The sequence below is a fragment of the Pseudorca crassidens genome, chromosome 7, assembly GCF_039906515.1.
Source record: "Pseudorca crassidens isolate mPseCra1 chromosome 7, mPseCra1.hap1, whole genome shotgun sequence".
Lineage (NCBI taxonomy): Eukaryota > Metazoa > Chordata > Mammalia > Artiodactyla > Delphinidae > Pseudorca > Pseudorca crassidens.
The window spans coordinates 98269137-98288721 of NC_090302.1; the positions used below are offsets into that span (position 1 = coordinate 98269137).

The window sequence follows — 19585 nt, forward strand, 5'->3', positions numbered from 1 at the left end:
TGGCCCTTGGTCTTCTCTCCCCCCCTCCCCAGGGTCTGCCCAGGGCCTGGTCACAGATAAGGTCACAGGGTTGGTGAGGGGTAGGGACCAGCTGCAGGTCTATCTGATACCAAGGCCCCTGCTTTCCTACCAGCCAACACAGCCCTCATCAAGGCTGTCCCCCTGCCCCCCCCCCTCCACTCCGCTCCTTCACTGACGGGAAGGGACATCACCTTTCTTATTCCAAGTGCAAAGGCCCCAGGGAGCTGCCGCACCACAGCCAGGGGAAGGAGGGCTGTTGGGGAGGGCATGAGAAATGGCATTCTTTATTCATAAATAAAAACATAAAATTACCAGAAATAGTTTACATGGCCAAAAGGGGGCATCAAAAATAAGATAACTCAAAGCTGTGAAAAGCAGAGCAAACCAAACAAGACCCGACCAAGAGAAAAAGAACTCTTATACGTATTCTTCCAAACGCCAGTCCGTCCACAGCCAGCCCGGCCCGGGGCTCCACAGAAGGGGTAAGGAGGGCAGCGCATCCGAGTGCACAGGTGCACGGCCTCCTGCCACAGCAGCTGCCGTTCCAACAGCCCAGGCTGCCTTCTCCCTGGGACCCCTCTCTCCCAAGAGATGGCCCAGCCTGGGCCGGGGCGAGAGCAGGGGCAGAGGCTCAGCAGGTGCTTCTGAGGGGAGAGGTATCCCCCTCCCAGTCCCCACGGAGCTCAGTGCCCCTGGGGGTGGGGCGTGCTCGGCAGGGGTTACCCGAATACAGAGGCCAGAGGAGAAACCCAGGGTGGGCGCCGCATTGAGAGTCCGGTCACTCCGAGGCCCAGAGGCAGAGTCTCCTCTTGGTGAGGTGGTGCCGGTGTCGCTGTCTTGCTGCAGACAGCGGAGCATTTCATCACCCTGTGGGGAGCAGCAGGGGTGACCCTGCGGCTCTGACCCTGCGAGCAGGTGTGTCAGCAGCCGTGCTCAGAGGGAGGGGCGGCGAGCTCCCACCGGCCCCGGGCCAGGCAGCGGGGTTGACTTTACCCGTCCCCGCTCAGCCTCTGCAGCTCAGAGCCTTCTTCCAGAGAGGCTAGGCGGGGCAAGGTCCAGAAATAGCAGGGAGCTTTTTGCACAGGGAAGGGAAGGGAAACCACACTGCAGTGAGGTCGCTATAGTACACAACACTCGCACTCTGGTGCAACTGGTGCCACTGTGGACCACCCTGCGGTCTTGGGCTGGTGGCAGCCCAGGGAGGGCTCCGCGAGTTGGCCTGGGGCGGGGATGCGGGGTGCAGGGCACGGTCACACCGCAGTGGAGCCCCTTGGCCTCCTTCCCCGGGCTTAGCACCCACCTCTTCACAGCGTGGTCTTGAGGGCACAGCGACGGGCTTTTGGCTGTTCTTTGTGGAGGGAGGGGTCCTCCAGCCTGGGGAGGGGCAGCAGCCCCTTTCTCTATCCCGTGGGGCAGACTCACTGGGAAGGACTCAAACAAGGCACAGGCTGGTGGAGATGGAGGGACCAAGGGCCGTGGCACACGGGGACGGACATCTTTGACTTGGGGGTTTGCATGTGCCCAGTGGAGGGGACTGGCCCCCAGGCAGGGAGAGGGCTCTTGGCCTGTCGATTCCAGGTTTAAATCTAGCCTAAGACTAAGAGTAACGGCTTGAAATTCCAGAAAACCTCCTCTGTTACCTGAAGGCAGGACAGACACAGCTTAACGCAGGGACTGGAAGGCAGAGCCAGCAGCAGGGAAGGTGGCCCTGCCCTCAGCCCAGACTCAGGGAAGGAATGGTGGCCCTGGAAGGATGGGGGGACAGCAGGAGAAGCAGCTTCCCACTCCCACCCCGGGGCTGGAAGGGCCAGGAGTCGGGGACAGAACTGGGGGCACCGGTCTGGGACTGCTGACTACCCAGACGTCCTGGTCCCTCCTGCCTCAGTGAACCCCTCAGCATGCAGGAGTGAGGCCCAGGAATCCGGCGACGGCTGGCTGTCCCAAGAACAGCAGCTGCGGCTAGAGGCAAAAATAGAACGTGGAACAGCCTGGCTGCCTGCGAGATCGGGCTTGCTTCTGAAAAGAGAAGAAAGGAAAAAAGAAGAAGAAAAGAAAATTCCCTGAACCAAGCAACTGAGGAACCACCTTTTCTCTGCACATCTTCAGAAGAGAAGCCCAGCCTCCTGCAGGGCCTGGGTCCTTGACTACGGGGCTCAGGTAGGGCTGCAGGTGGAGAGGGCCAGCTGGTACCCCCCGGGGCTGTTCGGAGGCTGTGTTGGCACCTCTTACTCTCTTTGGCCACTGGCACTCTGGGGCCCCTCCCTGACCTGTACAGACTCTGCACGTAGCCCTGGAGGTGAGAAGGGGAACGGCGGGCAGTGGGAGGGAGCTGCAGGTGAAGGGGGGAATGCCCAGCCCAGACGACCCTGCGCCATCTCAGGGGACACAGGTTATTCTGCATCCAAGCAAAGGCTTGGCTCTTGGGAAAGAAAAGCAGCTCAAGGTAGCTGCTGGCCAACTTGAAGCAGGTGGGGGAATCCCTACCTCTGGTCCCATGATGAAAGATCTGGAGGCTCCCCTGGGAACAGCTCCAAGTCACACCCTCCCTGTGTGAGGGACAGGGACGTCCTCAATCTTTCCCTCCCAGCACCCACCCCGGGGCCTCGGGTCTATGGCTTTAAGAAGAGTAGTCACAGAGGTCAAAGGCCACCAGCCATCCAGCGGCTGCTTATTTCTGGTCAGCAGGGTCAACAGGGTCTGGCCATTACTACCTAGCTTCTCTCTCGGACCCACTCTGGGTCTTGCTGAGTCTAGATAATCCTGGGCTGGCCCAGCTCTCCCCTCCTTTCTGTGGCCTGCCAGCGTCGGGAAGCTCTGATGTTGCGAAGTCACGTTCTCCACACCTCACTCCAACCCCTACCCCTCCGTGGCCAGGGGAAGACAGCTCAGGTTACGACCAGGTCAGATTCCAAAGCTTCTGGTCACCAATGCTTGTGTTCTATTCCCAAGGCATCCCGATGTGCTGGGGACCAGGGGGGCAGGGGGGCGGTTCGGGGAGGGGGGGGCGAGAAAAGAAGTTGTGGGAAGAGAGGTGGAAGGGAGCTTCCATCCTGGGGAGGCCACTGGCCTTCATGGTAGTCACCACCCTCGCGGGGAGAGGGTATCTCTAAGTAGTTTGAACAAAGGCCAAGGTTTAGGGAGCCCTTAACCAAATGATGGAGATCCGGGGACTCATCTCTTGGCAAAGCTAGAGGTCTGGCAGGCTGCAGGGATGCTAAGCATTGGAATGTGGGCAAGGCGGGGAGAGGCCGTGTAGCAGCCCCTCCCCTCCCCCCCTCCCCTCGAGGTCTGTGCTTCTCTCAGAGGCCTGAGCAGGGGAGATGGGGAGGGGGACCCCCACTCACGGGCTCAGCACCCCTGTCTCCCAATGCCAGGTCCCCGGCTCCCTCCCGGGAGGCCCCTCAGATCTCAGTGGCGATGATGTCCTCATAAGGGATGTCAGCCCCTTCGAGGTCAATCTCAAAGGGCTCCCCTGCACCATCGGCGCGGGCCAGCTGCTGCAGCGTCTTTTCCAGGCGCTGGTTCCGCTGGTACATGGCCAGGTAGCTCTGCTGCAGCTGCTTCTGGTACTGGATCACCTTCTCCTTCTCCTCCTTCCACAGCAGCCGCTCATGCTGGAAGCCCGAGGACATCTGGTCATGGCCCTGCCGCTCCTCCCTGAGCTCGGCCCGCAGCCGTTCCAGCTCCCGCTGCAGGGCGGGCACGTCCTCGGCGGAGGCAGGCCCCAGGGCGGCCGTGTCCCGGCCCCGCGGCAGGGCGGCCTGGGCCTGTAGCTCCAGCAGGTTCACCTTCTCCCGCAGGAGCTCCGCCTCGTTCTTCTTGCGCTGCAGCTCGTTCTCGCAGACCTCCAGCTCCAGGCCCTTGGTGCGCAGCGCGCTCTCCAGGTCCTGCGTCTTCAGCTCCAGGCCCTCCAGCCTGCCCCGCGTATCCTTCAGCTGCGCCTTCAGGTTGAGGATCTCACTGGCCTTAGCGTTGATCTCCGTCTGGGACTCCTTCAGCTGCTGCTTCAGGAGAGAGATCTCGCCAGACTTCTGGCACACCTGCCGCGGGGCGGGGACAAGAGAGAGAGCCAAGGAGTGAGAGGTGGCACCTGGGTGTTGTGTCCTTACTTGTAAACTGAGGATCAGTCATAGTACCTATTTCTTAGGGTTGCTGTAGAGATGAAATGAAAGAACCTAGGGCCTGGCATTAATAACCACTCTGTGAATTATTATTATAAATATGTTTGCAATATATTTCTGTGTTATTGTGAATGTTTAATTTATTTTATTTATTGTTTTACCATACAGCCTGACTGGATAACCTGGGAGTGAGGTCACAGCAATGGCCAGCTTGGTTCCGGATTAGACAAACAAGGATGGATGCGTTGTGAAGCCAGCACTGGCTGATGCCTCTGACATGCCCTGAAGTGTCCCAAGTCCTGGCTGAGAAACCATGGCTGGGGTAGGGTCTGCTGTGCCAACACTGACGGGAAAGAGGAGAGGGAGTGGTTCCATGGCTAAGGTCCTGTCCTCTTCGGGAAACCCAGCAAACAGAAAGCGACACTCCCTTCCCACCCGTCTAGTGCCTCCATCCGTCACTTCCACCGAAATGATCCTTTCCTTCTACCCCTGATAACACCTGTTGCTCTGATTTCCAGGATGAGCACAGGCAGCTCAGTGCAAACAGATGCTGTGTGGCCAAGGGTGTGTCACCTCGACCTCGGGGGGTGATGCTGGTCTAACCAGACCCAAGGAGCCCTTAGCCCCTTCCCAGGGCAGGAGTCTTTGGGGTGAATGCCGTGCACACCCCCTCCCGGTCCCCTGCACCACCTCTCAGGTGAGAAAAGAGAGCAGGGGTTAGGCTGTTCTCCAGCGAGGCCAGGCCCAGGCGCTCCACTTGCAGGTGTGCCTGAGTGGGTGCATGTGTATGTGAGCCCCTTTCTTCCTGTTCTACGTTTCCATCTCAGCTCACCAAACAGAAGCCCTTCTCGCACTTCTGTGAGGAATTCTGTCCCTGAGACCTGCACAGATGCGGCCACTCCTACCAATGGGTGGAGTCCCTTGCCTCAAAAGTCACAGAGGATAACTGTGCTCTCTCGTGGCTCTGGGGCCAGCATGAATGCAGGATGGCCTGTGGTCCTCCTGGGCCTCTGTGAGCAGACGCAGTGAGTTGGCCCTCAGACAGTCCAGCTGGGACTCGGCTCTCTCGCTCCAGCTTCTCTGCCGACGACTCGGTTAGTAAGTTCAATTCTGGCCACGAGGCACCGGGGTGGGGAGAGGAGGAAGCCCGGACTAAGAGCACCCCCAACTTGGTTTACCATGGAGCCCCTCATCTGGGTCATGAAATGGGTACTTCAGCCCAGTTTTCCCGGGCAGTTGTGTTCCCCCCCATTGTCTAGAGCCTGGAGGAGACCTGGAGAAGGCTGGGGGGTGGGGGGCGCTGGCACCGAACCCCTGCCCGCCCACGCCCACATCCTCACCTCCCACTGCGTCTCCTCCAGCGCGGGGACGAAGCTGGTCTTCTCCTTCTCATAGGACCTGAGCTTGGTCTCCAGCAGGTCCTGCTCCTTCATGAGGCTTTCGAGCTCCTGCCGCAGCTGCCGCTTCTCCTGCTGGAGTTGGAGCACCTGCAGGTGCAGCACCTGCTGGGCGCGCTGGCTCTTCTGTGCCGCGGGCTTCAGCTTGCCCTTGGGCTCCAGCCCCTCTGGCTCGTCCTTGCAGCGCCGCGGTCGCTCCTCGTAGGCCTGGCTGGCGGCCAGCCCCTTCTCCTCAAAGCTGCGGTGCAGCTTCTGGAGCTCACCCTCCCTCTCCAGCAGTTTCTGCTCCAGGTCCTGGACGGTGCACTGGTCCGTGGAGATGGGGGAGCGGATGGAGCCCTTGTCCGCCCTGCTCGGGTGGGCCAGCTTGCTGCCCCCGTCGGAGAAAGACAGGGCCTTCAGGCTCATCATGTTGCTGTCCTGGAGGAGGATGCCCTGAGTGATGTTGTGGGCTGAGCCCCCAAAGCGGCTGGCGGGCCCCACCGGTGTGACCAGCGGGTCCAGCTGGTAGCTGCTGGTGGTGCTGTGAGTAGGCAGGCTGGACATGGAGTTCCGGCCGGAGTCGGACAGCGCCCCGGAGCACAGGCCGGGCTTCAGCCCCTGCTCCTCGGGCTTGTCTGGAGGCGCAGGGTGCAGCTGGTGGCTGGCGCTCTCGGGGGACGAGTGGAGGATGGCGCCCGACCGTGGCAGCACCGGCTTGAAGGCCGTGGGTCTCACAGCACCCTTCTCCAAGTCCTGGGGAGGAAAACAGGCATATGGATCCCGCGGCTTCCCCTGATGCACCCCCAGCCGGGTAGGCGTGCCGGCCACGTGGCACCTTCCCGGTAGGGAGCCATAGGTGGCCTCACCTGTTGCTCTGAAGGAGCCAAAGGTGGTGAATCTCTCCCGAGGAGGAGAAATTCCTCTGTGCCTGGGGACGTCCTGAAGGGTCATGAGGCACTCTGTATGGTGAACTACAAACCTGTCACCACCTTGACCCACCTTCCGCCCCAAGATACCAAACGACTCTTAGATTCACTGGCTGAGACCCCCGTGCCAGGGCTCTGGGGCTCTGTGTGGTGCACGTAAGGACACTGGACGTGTGTCCTTGCCCCTCGCAGTCAGCCAGGAGCTGGAACACTGGCCGTGACCTGCCCCGGAGGCTGGGGGAATCGCTTGAAATAATCATCCTTTCCCTAAAGCCGTCATTTTCATTATTAGAGGACTTCACAGTTCACAGGCTCTTTACTTTCAAAAGCTTAAAGCTCTATGCAAACATACGGGGCCATTTCCTAGCACATCAACACCAAAGATTCATCTTCCCAGGTGAGGCCAGGGCACTGAATAGGAACAATGTTTTCAGTGTCCACTGGCGGGACCCATGAGAGCTTGAGCCAGCATGAGGGCTGGACCTCTGAGTACGTGGGACTCTTTGCCCTCATCCCTGCTAGACTGATGATGAGAACAAACCCACAGGCCTTAACCGGTCAAAGATGCTTTGGGGCCAGCTGGAGCTGGAGCTGCTGCCCAAGCAGGGCAGAAAAGGAGGGAAAAGCCCACCTCCATGAATCCTCTAAGGAGCGAAGCTGCCAGCTCTCTCCAAGTGCCCTCTCTACCTGTTCCTCCACACGGTCAGCGAGCCCCCTCTCTTTCCCATGCGCTTGAACATGTTGCTGTCGTCCTACCCTGGCAGTCCTGAGTTATAGCCCAGCAGAGCTCAGGAAGGCTTTCATTTCCCCTTTGCTGTCTACTGAAAGCTCACCCAGGACTTCTGCATCAGAGGACTGACCAACGTGCCCATTCCTTTGTCCAGTCTTGCTCTCTGCTGTGGCTGAGCACTCCTGCCCTCTCTGCATCACTCGGCCTCTTGGAGATGTATGCGTTTAGACCTCCACTGCCACCCCTCCCAGCCCCAGGCCTCTCTCCTGCCTTTCCAGCCCAGCCACCCACACCAGAGACCCCACTTACCATTTCTAGCTGGTTGGAGAAGGGCATGAGCTTGGGTGGGGTGGATGGGCCAAAGTCCACCCCGGCCTGGCCCCCTAGGTCCCCACTGGACAGTGCAGTGTAATCGGGGCGGTGGGAGCCCCGGGCCTTCTGGCTGACCTTGATATAGAAGAAGTCTTCACTCTTGCCCATTTTGGAGCTGGACTTGCCATGACCCGAGTCCTGGGAGAAGCCAAATCTCAGCAGGCCGTCTGAATACCGATTGAGCTTCTTGAGGTGGGAGGACTTGCGCAGTTTGTACTGGGAGGCCCGGCAGTGCTTACTGTGGAAGCCATGGCCGGAGATGAGGCTGCTGACGCTGCCCATGGTGACGTGGGGCCGGGGACAGGCAGGGCAGAGCGGGGGACCTGGCGTGGCTGTGGCAGTCCTGGCTCCGCCAAGAGGCTGCGGTCATAGCAGAAGCCTCACAGAGCCTGGGAGAGCCGAGACCTGGAAGGAGACACAAGCGGGAATCAGCCTGGGATGGGGCCGGTCACTGCACAGTCCCCGCCGGTGACTTACAGAGGAGGCATTCGGACAGTGAGATCTGGGCAACAGAGAAGTGCATGTTTCTCCTAACAGAAGCTCAGCCCTGTCTCTGTTATTGTCTCTGTTATCTCATTCTTCCTTTGTCCTCTACTTCAGCAAACATCCACTGGGAGCCTACATCGGGAAGGCCCTGTTCTCAGCACTGGGATGCAGAGGTGACTAGAACAGTCCCAGTCCCTGCACTCATGGGGCTTGTGTGTAGCCTAGTGTGGACTGGCCACAAACAGATCAATGTGTCCAACCTCAAGTGATCTAGGTGCTACGGGGAAAATAAAGCGGAGTGAACGGGATGGCATTCTGGGAGGTGGTTATTTTATGCAGACGGTACGAGGGAGGCCTCTCTGTTGAGCATCATTTGGAGAGACCTCAAGAAAATGAGGGAGCAAGGCACATGGAGATCTGGGAGGAGAAGGAAGAAGCTCAGCGGCAGCCCCAAGGGCAAAGCCCTGAGTTCCTGTGTGGAGTATGCTGGGCATTTGTGAGATTAGCAAGGAGACCAGTCTGGCTGGAGGGTGGTTAGCAAGGGGGGCGCAGGGGATGTAGACGTCAGAGAGCTAGCAGGTGTCAGGCAACAGAGAACCTGGCTGGCCATAAGGGCTTTGGCTTTTAGTCTAATGAGCTGAGGAGCCCCCAGATGGCTTTAAGCAGCGGACAACCTGATCTGACTTCGGCTGTGGAGGGTCACCCTGGTTGCTGAACGGAGAAGAGGCCATTGAAGGGACTGGGTGGAAAGTGGTGGGCCAGTTAGGGCAGATGAGGGACTCACATGGCTGGGCCAAGGGCGGTAGTTATGGATTCAAGTTTAGATGTAATTTTAAGGTTGAGCTGATAGGATTAGTTAAAAGATTGGCTGCAGAGAGTGAACGAGTGGAGTCTAGGATGACTCTAATAATTTTGTCTAAGCAACTAGAAAAAGTAAGTTGCCATTTATTGAGATGCAAAAGACCACAGAAGGAGCCAGTCTGGGATGAAGTCGGGGTGGAAAATAGGAGTTTGGTTTAAGACATTAAGTTTGCAAAGCCCATTAGACATCCAAGGAGTGATGTGCAGTAGGGAACAGGATGGCTGTGGAGCGGGGGAAGCTGCAGATTTCCATGTACAAGGCGTTTGTGCGGAGAAGCCAGGTTTGAGACTAGATGAAAAAGCAAAGGCAGGAAGACAAGAGAAATGTGAGGACTGGTTCACGGAGGCCATGAAGGTGAGGGGGAATGAGAAGGCTGTGAGACAGATGCAGGAGACCCACGAAAAGCAAGGATGAGGATGGTGTCAAGTGCTGCTGAAATAAGATGGTGACTGAGAATCGGTCAATGGATTTGGCCATGTGGAGGCCACCAGTGACCTTGACAAGAGCAGTTTTGGTGGAGTGGCGGGAAGAAAGGCCTGAGTGGAGAGCGTTCAGGAGTAAAAGAGGGGAGAAATAATTGTATCCGTGGACACTGAAAAGTACGTGATAGACTTGGCTTGCATTCCCAGTTATGCTCCCTGCCAGCTATGACTCAGGAGGTAAACACTTTCACATCTTTAACCTTCAGTTTCACAGACACTTAAAAAATTCTTTTAAAGTAATAGGACTGCATCTTCTAATCAATGCTGAAAACAGTAACAACGACCTTGCCAGTCACCAGACAGAGGAATGCACTGGAAGGCAACGCGGGCACTCTCGCAGACACAGGCAAATCACGAAGCGTCGGTCACGTGATTTTCAGCGCTCGGAAAGGCTGTGTGGCTGTCATGCATTGGGAAGGGGTATTTCTCAGTCAGTCAAAAGACAGATGATCCAATTAAATGGGGGGACTACAAGTTTAATAAAATAGGAAATGCAGAAGGAACCCTGCATTCTTTATTATGCTCTAAATTACCCTGTCAATCCGAAAGGGGCGAGAGACAGCCCAGGTGGGTGATGAGGGTGTATGGGCACAGCTGAGGGAGCCAGAAGGTGAAGGCTCAGATTCAAACGTGCATTGTCATCTTGAAGAATAAAGTGGTTATGTTATGAATGAATACATTCTATATTCCAATCCTAAAAGTACAACACAACAAAACAGCATTGTGTAAGCGTAATGTATTTTTTCCTATGAAAAGCTTTTATTAAACTGATGGCCTCTTAGAATCAGGGAACCACGGTGATGCCTCATGCGGTCATTACGAGCAGTTTATTGGATCCCATCAGAAGCTAATAGGTCTGGTACATTTATTGAAAGCCTAGTACATAGTTGGTGCTCCATAAATGGGAGGTATTTTCATTGGTATCTATGATTTATATAACTATAATTGTTCTCTCCAGCATTCGTCATCCCTGTGTTGTCTTCAATGGCCATATCTCATTTTCCAGAACTAGTTCTCTTCCTTCCAAATGCAACTTTCCTGCATCTCATTCCCTGAGAGCACAATTTAGGAGTATGAAGTTACTCTGCTAATTTAACAGCTGACAATGACAAAATGTGTTTCTCATGCCCCAGGTCATCCGTCTCTTGCTTAGCTGAGGCCTCCAGGTCCTATGAGGCAAATATTCTGTTGCTGTCCATATGTAGGGAACCTATTTTTGGCCAAAGGACTCTCCTGCACTCTGCACATTCAACCAGTTGGGCAACCGGTGACTTACTTTTTGTCCATCCAATTACACATTTGTAAGCATCTACGTGGATAGTGTTGTAGAGATAAGGCCACTGGCTACGGCATCAGACAGATTTGGAGTGGAAAATTAACCTCTCTTGAGTTTTCTTTGCTTACAAAATAGAAATAGTCATTATTTCACAGGATCAGTATGAGGATGAAGCAAACTCACAGAAGTCAAGTGCAATGCTTGGCACATGGTGGGTGTGTGTGATCAATACAAGGACAGGACTAGGGTGCCATCTAGAAGCATGTAACAGTTGGAGCAGAACGATAACACTGGGAAGACATGTAAAATGAATCTGTCTGCAACTCATACAACTCAATAACAAAAAAACAACCCAGCTGAAAAATGGGCAGAAGACCTAAATAGACATTTCTCCAAAGAAGACATACAGATGGCCAATAGGCACACAAAAAGCTGCTCATCATCGCTAATTACCAGAGAAACGCAAATCAAAACTACAGTGAGGTACTGCCTCACACCAGTCACAATGGCCATGATTAAAAAGTCTACAAATAACAAATGCTGGAGAGGGTGTGGAGAAAAGGGAACCCTCTTGCACTGTTGGTGGGAATGTAAATTGGTGCAGCCACTATGGAGAACAGTATGGAGGTTCCTCAAAAATCTAAAAACAGAGTTGCCATATGATCCAGCAATCCCACTCCTGGGCATATATCCAGATAAAACTATAATTCCAAAAGATACATGCACTCCTATGTTCATAGCAGCACTATTTACAATAGCCAAGATTGACAGATGAATGGATAAAGAAGTTGTGGTGTGTGTGTGTATACACACACACACACACACACACACACACACACACAGTGGAATACTACTCAGCCATAAAAAGGAATGAAATAATGCCATTTGCAGCAACATGGATGGACCTAGAGATTATCATACTAAGTGAAGTAAGCCTGACAGAGAAAGACAAATATCACATACATACCACTTATATGTGGAATCTAAAATACGACACAAATGAACATATCTACGAAACAGACTCACAGACATAGAGGACAGACTTGTGGCTGCCAAGGTTGGGGGGGATGGGGAAGTGATGGATTGGAAGTGTGGGATTAGCAGATGCAAACTATTATATATATATAGGATGGATAAACAACAAGGTCCTACTGTATAGCATAGGGAACTATATTCAATAACCTGTGATGCACCATAATGGAAACAAAATGAAAACGAATATGTATATGTATAACTGAATCACTCTGCTGTACAGCAGAAATTAACACAACATGGTAAGTCAACTATACTTAAATAAAATTTTAAAAAATAAAACATATCTGTTTGCAGCTCTCCTGCTGCACCGCCATCTCCTCTCACTTGGGCCTTGAGTCAGCCTCCAAATTTGTCTTTTCCCAATCTGCTCATCCTAAGCATCTGGAGGGTCACAGTCCTCATGCTCCCTGCTGAAAACCTTTCAAGGTTTCCTACTGTTCTTAGAGTGAACAGGCACTTCACGAGTCCTGCAGGCCCCGGCAGGCCCCGGTTTTGCCCACCACTCCAGCCACCTCACTGCAATTACAGCCACACTCATTTCTTTCTGCTGGTAGAACACACCAAACCTTTTTCCAGAGAGGAGGTTTTGTGCTTGCTGTTGTCTCTGCCGACAATTCTCTTCCCTTAGCTCTTCCTCTTAGCACAGATCTCCCTTTCTCACCCCTTAGTTTTCAACTCAAATATCACCTCTGCCAGGTGGTTTTCTCTGGTTACCCTTGGAAAAATCCATCTCCCTCATTCCTCTCTGTTAAGCCAACCTGTTTATTTCCTTCGTAACACTTGCTTTAACCTATAATAATCTTCTTTTTAAATGTGTTTATGGTGTGTATCTCCACCAGAATTTCAGCTCTAGGAGAGCAGGGACTTTGTCTCTAGAGTCCTAGGACAAAAATGAGGGAAATGAGGTGAAAACTCAGAGAGGTTAGATGACTTGACCCTTGTCATTCAACTGGCCAGTGACCAAGGTGGGATTTGAACCCAGACCCAAATTCCATGATCTCCATGTGATAGCAGATTGCTAGGGACTGTAGGTGAGGCTCAGAGATATGAGGGGTCCTGTCCTGGAAACCAGGCCAGTTTCAATGGTTGGCAGAGAAAAAGCCTAGAGGGGAAATCAAGCTGTGGCCTCCAGCCATAGCTTCATTTCTCCTTTGGGCAGGTGACAAGGTCTCAGGTACAGGTGAGCTCCTTCGCTGACCTGAACGGCAGGCAGGATGATGTGCAAAGCACAAGTACTGTGCTGAGCCCTAGGGGACTGAGAGGAAGAAGACAAATGACGCTAGGGAGCAAAGGCGAGGCGTGGGTGAAGGATGCTGGCTGCGATCCTGAGTGCATTCCTGTCCCTTAGCCCCGGATCCCCTGCTCTCCACTCCCCAGGTCTTAACACACAGAGGCGCTTTGAAGTTTGAGATTATCCCCAGACACACTTGAAGCTAAACTAATTACCTTTAAGTGTCTAGACTTGTTTGGTTTTCAACTTGGAGAGAGCATCACAGAAAACTTGGCTGTGATCCATCCTAGTTCCCAAACCCTGGGTCTTCCCACCCCCACCCCACCGGACTTGCTGTCTCTGCTCAGACACAAGGGGAAAGGCACATTTTTATCCTTGGGAAAGAAATCCCCACTGGCCGGGAGGGCGTACCTGGGGTGAAAGTGAGCAATCAGGCTGATCTTGGAGATTCAAGAAGGGGAAAGGAAGAGGGAAGAAGGACTGGAGAGGAAAAAGTAAGGGAGCCACAGCACCTCAAGCGGAGCACGGCTCAGTAACCTTCTGCCTGGCCTCTGACTGATATTACGGAAGAAATCCAGCAAGAATTAGACTTTAGGTCTTAAGAGAAGAGAGCAAAGAGAACAGCCAAAAACAGCTGGTGGAGGGACTTCCCTGGAGGTCCAGGGGTTAAGACCCCGCACTTCTAATGCAGGGGGTGCGGGTTCGATCCCCGGTCGGGGAGCTAAGATCCCACATGCCTCACTGTGCAGCCAAAAAAAACCCCCACCACCAACAAAAAAAACCAGTTGGTGGAAGAGGACCCCCTAGGCTACACGTCTCAGAATCTGGCCCCAGGGAAGTCAGGAGACTTGCCCCCAGACCAGGGCCAGCCTCCCCCTTCCCCACATGACCTATCCCACTGAGTGTGGCTCCTGAACCAAGACAGGCAAGGACCACGGAAGCCTGGGAAGCCCTCGGCTGCGAGCTGCTGCTACTCCCACCGCAGCTGCCCTCTCCCCATCCATCCTGCACTCTCCTTCCCAAAGGGAACCAGGGCTCACACCAGGGTGACACATTCCTCTTCTGTCCCTTTCTGGAATATGGAGATTAGAGGCATGGAGTTGAAAAGGGATCTGTCTGGACTCAGGAAGGTGAGAAATACTACTACTCACCCTCCCATCACAGGCCAGAGGGGAAGCAGCTATGGCCTTGCCCACATCAAACCCCAAACCCACACTTCCGGGCTGGGGAGAGCAAGGATCCCTAGCTGCCCTCCTGTCCGCCCTCCCCGTCTGGAAAGGTCACCCACAAGATCAGGATGCCAGCCTCTGTGGGACTTCCCTGGCAGTCCAGTGGTTAAGACTCCACGCTTTCAGTGCAGGGGCATGGGTTTGATCCCTGGCCAGGGAACTAAGATCCCACATGCTGCGTGGTGAGGCCAAAAAAAAAAAAAAGGATGCTAGCCTCTAGCCTTCATGCCTCCCTCCTCAGCTTGGATCATTTCCCTTCCTGTTCCCGTTCCCTATCTTCTCTCCTTCCTTCCTTAAAGCCCTCCCCACCACCACCCAGGCCAGGCTGGGGGGCATCTCTACACTCTGCCTGGTACTCACCTGCCAGGGGCCTCCACCCAGGGCACCCACTGGGCATGGGCGGTGGTGCTGCCAGTGGAGCAGTGGGAGGGCTAGCTCGTACCCTGAGGGAGCCTCCTCCAGCACCCAGGGCTAGAGGGGCCGGTGCTGCCCACCCTAGAACACACCCAGCCAGGTGTGTCCTCTATAAGTGCCGAGTAATGTCCCCTGCAGGCTGAGCAGAGCTGATGAGGCTGCAGTGTCGGGGTTCATTTGGTCATTTATTCAACGAATATTTCTTCAGCATCTGACAAGTGCCAAGTACCCTGCAAAGTGCAGGTGGAGGGGCAAGGAAGGAAGGAGAGGAGTTAAGGGCATAGAAGAAAAAAAAGAAAAGCCAGACATTTTAAATATGCTTTTGTGTGTGTGTTGTACAGTAGTTAAATTTCTGTGCAGAAAAATAAATGTCCTGAATTCTTATATTGGTATTCTTTATTGGTTAATGAATATCATGCATGTAATTTATTTAGAAATGCAGAACATTCTATTAAATGTATATGCATGTTGTTAGGATTATACAAAGGTTTCTTTCATTAGGAGCAGATAGTTTTGGCATAACTGTAACTTATGAATGAATGTTAAATAAAATACACAGATTTATTTTCATTATAAAAAAAAAAAAAGAAAGAAAAGCCAGAGATAAAAGGGCCAGGTGTGTGTGTGTGTCCACTACTTCAGCTGCGGTGTCCAGGCAAGGCCTCTGAGAAGGTGGCTTTCAAGAAGAGCCAGCCAGTAGAATGGTCCCCTGAGGGCGAACCACAGGTACAGAGGCCCTGAGGTAGGAATGGGCTTGGGCTTGGGGGGTTTAGAGCAGGGGGTCTCCAGTGGGGTGACCTGGCAATATCTGGAGACAAGGCATTTTTGACTGTCACGATCGGGGGGTGTCACCGGCATCTGGTAGCTGGAGCACAGGACAGCTCCCACGACAAAGAATTATCTGACCTGAACTGTCAATAGTGCTGAAGTTGAGAAACCTGGCTTTAGAGAACAGAAAGAAAACATGAGTTTAGAGCCTCAGTTCTGCCACTGAGTGTGGCTTTGAGTAAGTGATTTCAGTTCTGTGCCTCTGTTTCCTCACTTGTAAAATGGAAGTAAACACACTTGCCCTGTCACAGGACTTTATTATGAACACAAAAAGAAGTGAGAGCTCAGAATATACTGGAAAAAATCACCAACGCTGTTATTGTGTTATGTCTCATTGTTCTCCAGGACAATTCTCTGAGCTATCTGATTACACAATGGGGTTTATCTGAGAAGAGAAGCACCCCGGGGCTGCACCCCCAGAACAGACCCTGGCCTGGCCACAGAGGTCTCAGCGTGAATGCCTACCCCCATTACACCCGTGAACTTGGGAGCAGGCACAGACTGGGCTGCAAGATGTAATCCTCCCCTCTGTTGGTGTAAAGCCTTGAGCCCTCTCTGGGCTCAGTTTCCAACCACAGCATGAGGGGCTAGATTCATTTCAGCTCCTTTTTGAGACCTAAGAATTTAATGAGAGTCATCGATCCCTTCCTCCCAAAAATGTACCCCCCCCCACCCTGCCCCAACTTTTTGGCTATAACTTCCTAGCATTCCTTGACCCCGAATACCCTTCGATGGACCCAGTTTAAAAAGAGATTAATACATCCTGCTCTGGGGGATCAAATGTGAGCTTTGGGGTTCCGGGGAGGAACGAATAACTTGGCCTTAGATTATTGACTTAACTAATGACTCCCTGCTTCCTTTCAGGGACCAGGGAGGTGGAAGCAAGGGGAGGAAGTGAACTAAAGAAATTGTGTGTCACCTCAGTGCAGCCCTACCTCCCACGCTCAGACCCCAGGGTCCTGCAGCCTATTTCCCAAGACTTGGACAGACCTCGGACCTACTTCAAAGGGAGTCAGAAGGTGGAAGGCTGGTCGGAGGAGGCAGCGACCTACCCTGGGATGAACCAGGCTCCCTCGGGCAAGGTTTTCACCAAAGCTCACCCCAGTTCCTGATGGGCCACTATTAGAGATTTCTCCTATTTCATTCTAATTTTAATCGATTTTTAAAATACCGAAATCCTATAAAAAATCACCTAAGTAACTCGTGCAGAACTGACAACTGTTAAAATGTTGCCATATTTGTTTCGGAAATAAAACATCTCCAAGTGGAAATCCCCCTTCCCCACTCCTTTTTCCTGCCCTACCTCTCCCTCCCCAAGGGGAATCCCGATCGTGAATTTTGTGGGTATATTTGTTTATCTTTAAATGTATTTTTAACATATAAGGATACTCTACCTATTGCTTTGGGTTTTGCTTTATAGAAATGGTATCCTGTTTTGTGTATCACTCTGCGACCTTGATTGCTTTATTCAACACTTTATATCCGGGGTCCATTCGTGTCCCTTCTTTGCCTGCAGGAGCAATGATCTGATCCTCACACTTCCTTCACCAGTCCCTACTCAGATGTTCCCATTTCATTGCAAGAACCCTCTGGTAGATGATTACTTCTCTACATACGTGGGAGATTTATTTTGAGTCTTGGAAGATGTCTAGTTTTTAGAGCACTCCCCCCTACCCCCTTAAGCTGAAACCCCTGAGGAGAGGAGGCATCTGAGTCCCTTATAGACCAGTACATCAGGGGGCACAAAGAGTGGGAGGAGAGGCCCCAAATCACATTTCACTATATTACCCGGGGGTGGGGGAGCCTTGGCCAAACAGAGAGGTCATCCAGCTGCAGGTGATGGAGGACTTCCTTGCTCTGAGGCAGCCTGGATGCTGAGGACAGCATCTTCCATGGCCGAATCCCAAACTCTGGAGCCATGCAAGGCCTCAGAGATCCTTTACCCCAATTCCTTCACTGCACAGAGGCGACACGGAGGTCCAGAGCAAGGAAGGGACTTGACCAGGTCACGTCACAACTTCTGGACCCGAAACTAGTATCCTTTCCATTTTATCAACAGCACAGGAACAACTGGGTTCCATTTTCCAGATTGGAGGGCTGGGGGCCGTTCCTGGCTCCATGTGGGGCATGTGTGTGAGGACGGGATGTGGGGAGTGTGTGTGAGGCTGCCTGATACACATGGGATTCCATCCTGTGGGCGGGCGGCACTGATCCATTCAGAGATGCTCAGCCGTGGGTGTGGTGCCTGAGAAGACAGAAGAAGCTGCCGCGGGCACTGCGTGGGCCCCAGCCGTGGGTGGCAGAGGTGGCCGGCCTCCAGGAATGGCTGGTGGCTGCTGGGCTGGGACCAGAGCTCTGAGTGCATCACTAGTCCAGGACAACTTCTAATCTTGGCCATGGCAACCACACCTTTGCATTCTCATGTTCAGTTCCATCTGTGGGACTTAGAGAACTTCACACTCACTATTATTCATCCACATGGTCCTCAGGGTAGACCACGTGCAAACATCAGGTGGCAAGAAGGAGAGGGGCAAGTCCTCTCACAGAGAACTTGAATGTGGACCTCAGCTTCCACGCATCATGCAGGATCTTAGTTCCCTGACCAGGGATCGAACCCGTGCCCCCTGTGGTGGAAGCTCGGAGTCTTAACCACTGGACCACCAGGAAATTCCCTCAGCTTCCTTTATTTTAAAAAATTTTTATTGGAGTACAGTTGATTTACAATACTGTGACCCTCAGCTTCCTAAAGGAAGAAAATGACCCTCTTCCAGACCTGCTCTTGTCTCCTTACTGAAGGAAGCCCCGCCTACCATGGGAAGCCCCTTCCTCTGGGCCCTCAGTTCCTCAGTTGCTACTCAGCTCACTTGGCACTCAGCCAGCACAGTCTGCAGACAGCTCTTGCATTACTGAGTTTTTCAGAAGTGAAGGGTTATCTCTCCAATGATCTTTAAACCGCCTTGAAGGCCAGGATGGCGCCAAAGCTTCCCAGTATCTGACATCGTATTGAGTATAGTGCTAAGAACACAATCGGTGCTAAATAGGTGTTTTTAATAAAATCAGCTCACAGGGAGCTCAGGCATTACTGGCCAAGCTCGTGGAAAGGAGGACATGTGACTTCAACTGGGGTCCCACACATGTGGATTGGAAGCCAAGTCTACAAAACTAGATTCCAAATCTGGTTTCAACCCAAACTTTCATCTCTTGGACTTCATTTGAGTCACCTGGTCACCTTGGGAAGAAGGAAATTTACCCTCTCCTTGACCTCCTACTCCTTTTCAAAGTTTTGGGCCAAGACAAAGAAATATCAGGCAGAGTCTCTGTTTTCAGTGGGTTGGTTGAAAGACAAGGCAGATACACTTAAAAAGAGTTTAAAAGGCAGCACCAGTATAACTAAAGATGCAAGATGAACTGGCAAGACTGTGCTGGATTAGAGCCAGCTCTCTGCCTCCAGCACGTGATAAGTTTTTAATTTTTTCTCTTGTTTAGAAGTGAGGTAAAGATTCTCACTCTACTTCCTGCCTGTTATGGACTAAATGTTTGTGGCCCCCTAAAATTCATATGTTGAAGCCCTAACCCCCAATGTGATGGTGTCAGGAGGTAATTAGTTTTAGATGAAACTGTGGGTGGGGTCCTCATGATGAGATTAGTGCCCGTATAAGAAGAGACTGGAGCGCTCTTGTCTTCTCTCTCCCTCTCTCCCCATGCCACTGCCCCCATCCTCCCCTCCTTGCTTCCTCCCTCTCCCTCTCCCCTCAGTGGGAGGACAAAGTAAAAAGACAGCCATCTACAAGCCAGGAAGAGAGGTCTCACCAGAGACAGAATCTGAAAGTGCCTTGATCTTGGTCTTCTCAACCTCCAGAACTGTGAGAAGTAAATGTCTATTGTTTAAGCCCTTCAGTCTGTGGTACTTTGTTATAGCAGCAGAGCCGACTAGGACACGGTGCCCCCCGCCCCCCCCCAGACACCTGGCAGAAGATGCTTATCTGGGCCGACAGGTCACCCTGTTTCTGGCATTGTCCTTTCCTTACATTCGTCCCTCCTGCTTCTCTGTCCACATGGTGCTGATAGCCCCAGAGTGTGCAGATCTGCCATTCTTTGTGGGGAGCTCTATAATGGATGGACACTCGGTGGGAAGTCAGGGACTCAGAGCTCTAATCCTGGTTCTGGGAGACCAGCAACCAGGTCTCTTTCTG

General features: G+C 53.0%; 1 protein-coding gene across 3 annotated transcripts in view; it reads right to left on the bottom strand.

The window, feature by feature from the left end:
- Positions 1–275: 275 nt before the first annotated feature.
- Positions 276–19585, bottom strand: part of LZTS1 (leucine zipper tumor suppressor 1) — a 49277-nt gene continuing 29967 nt past the window's right edge. For all 3 annotated transcript variants that reach the window (XM_067745064.1, XM_067745065.1, XM_067745066.1), the window contains exons 2-4: positions 7487–7954; positions 5483–6274; positions 276–4061 (exon numbers count right to left, since the gene is read on the bottom strand). In XM_067745064.1, coding sequence (XP_067601165.1) covers positions 3423–4061; positions 5483–6274; positions 7487–7831 — 1776 coding nt within the window. In that variant the 5' untranslated portion in view covers positions 7832–7954 and the 3' untranslated portion in view covers positions 276–3422. The remainder of the gene's footprint in view (positions 4062–5482; positions 6275–7486; positions 7955–19585) is intronic.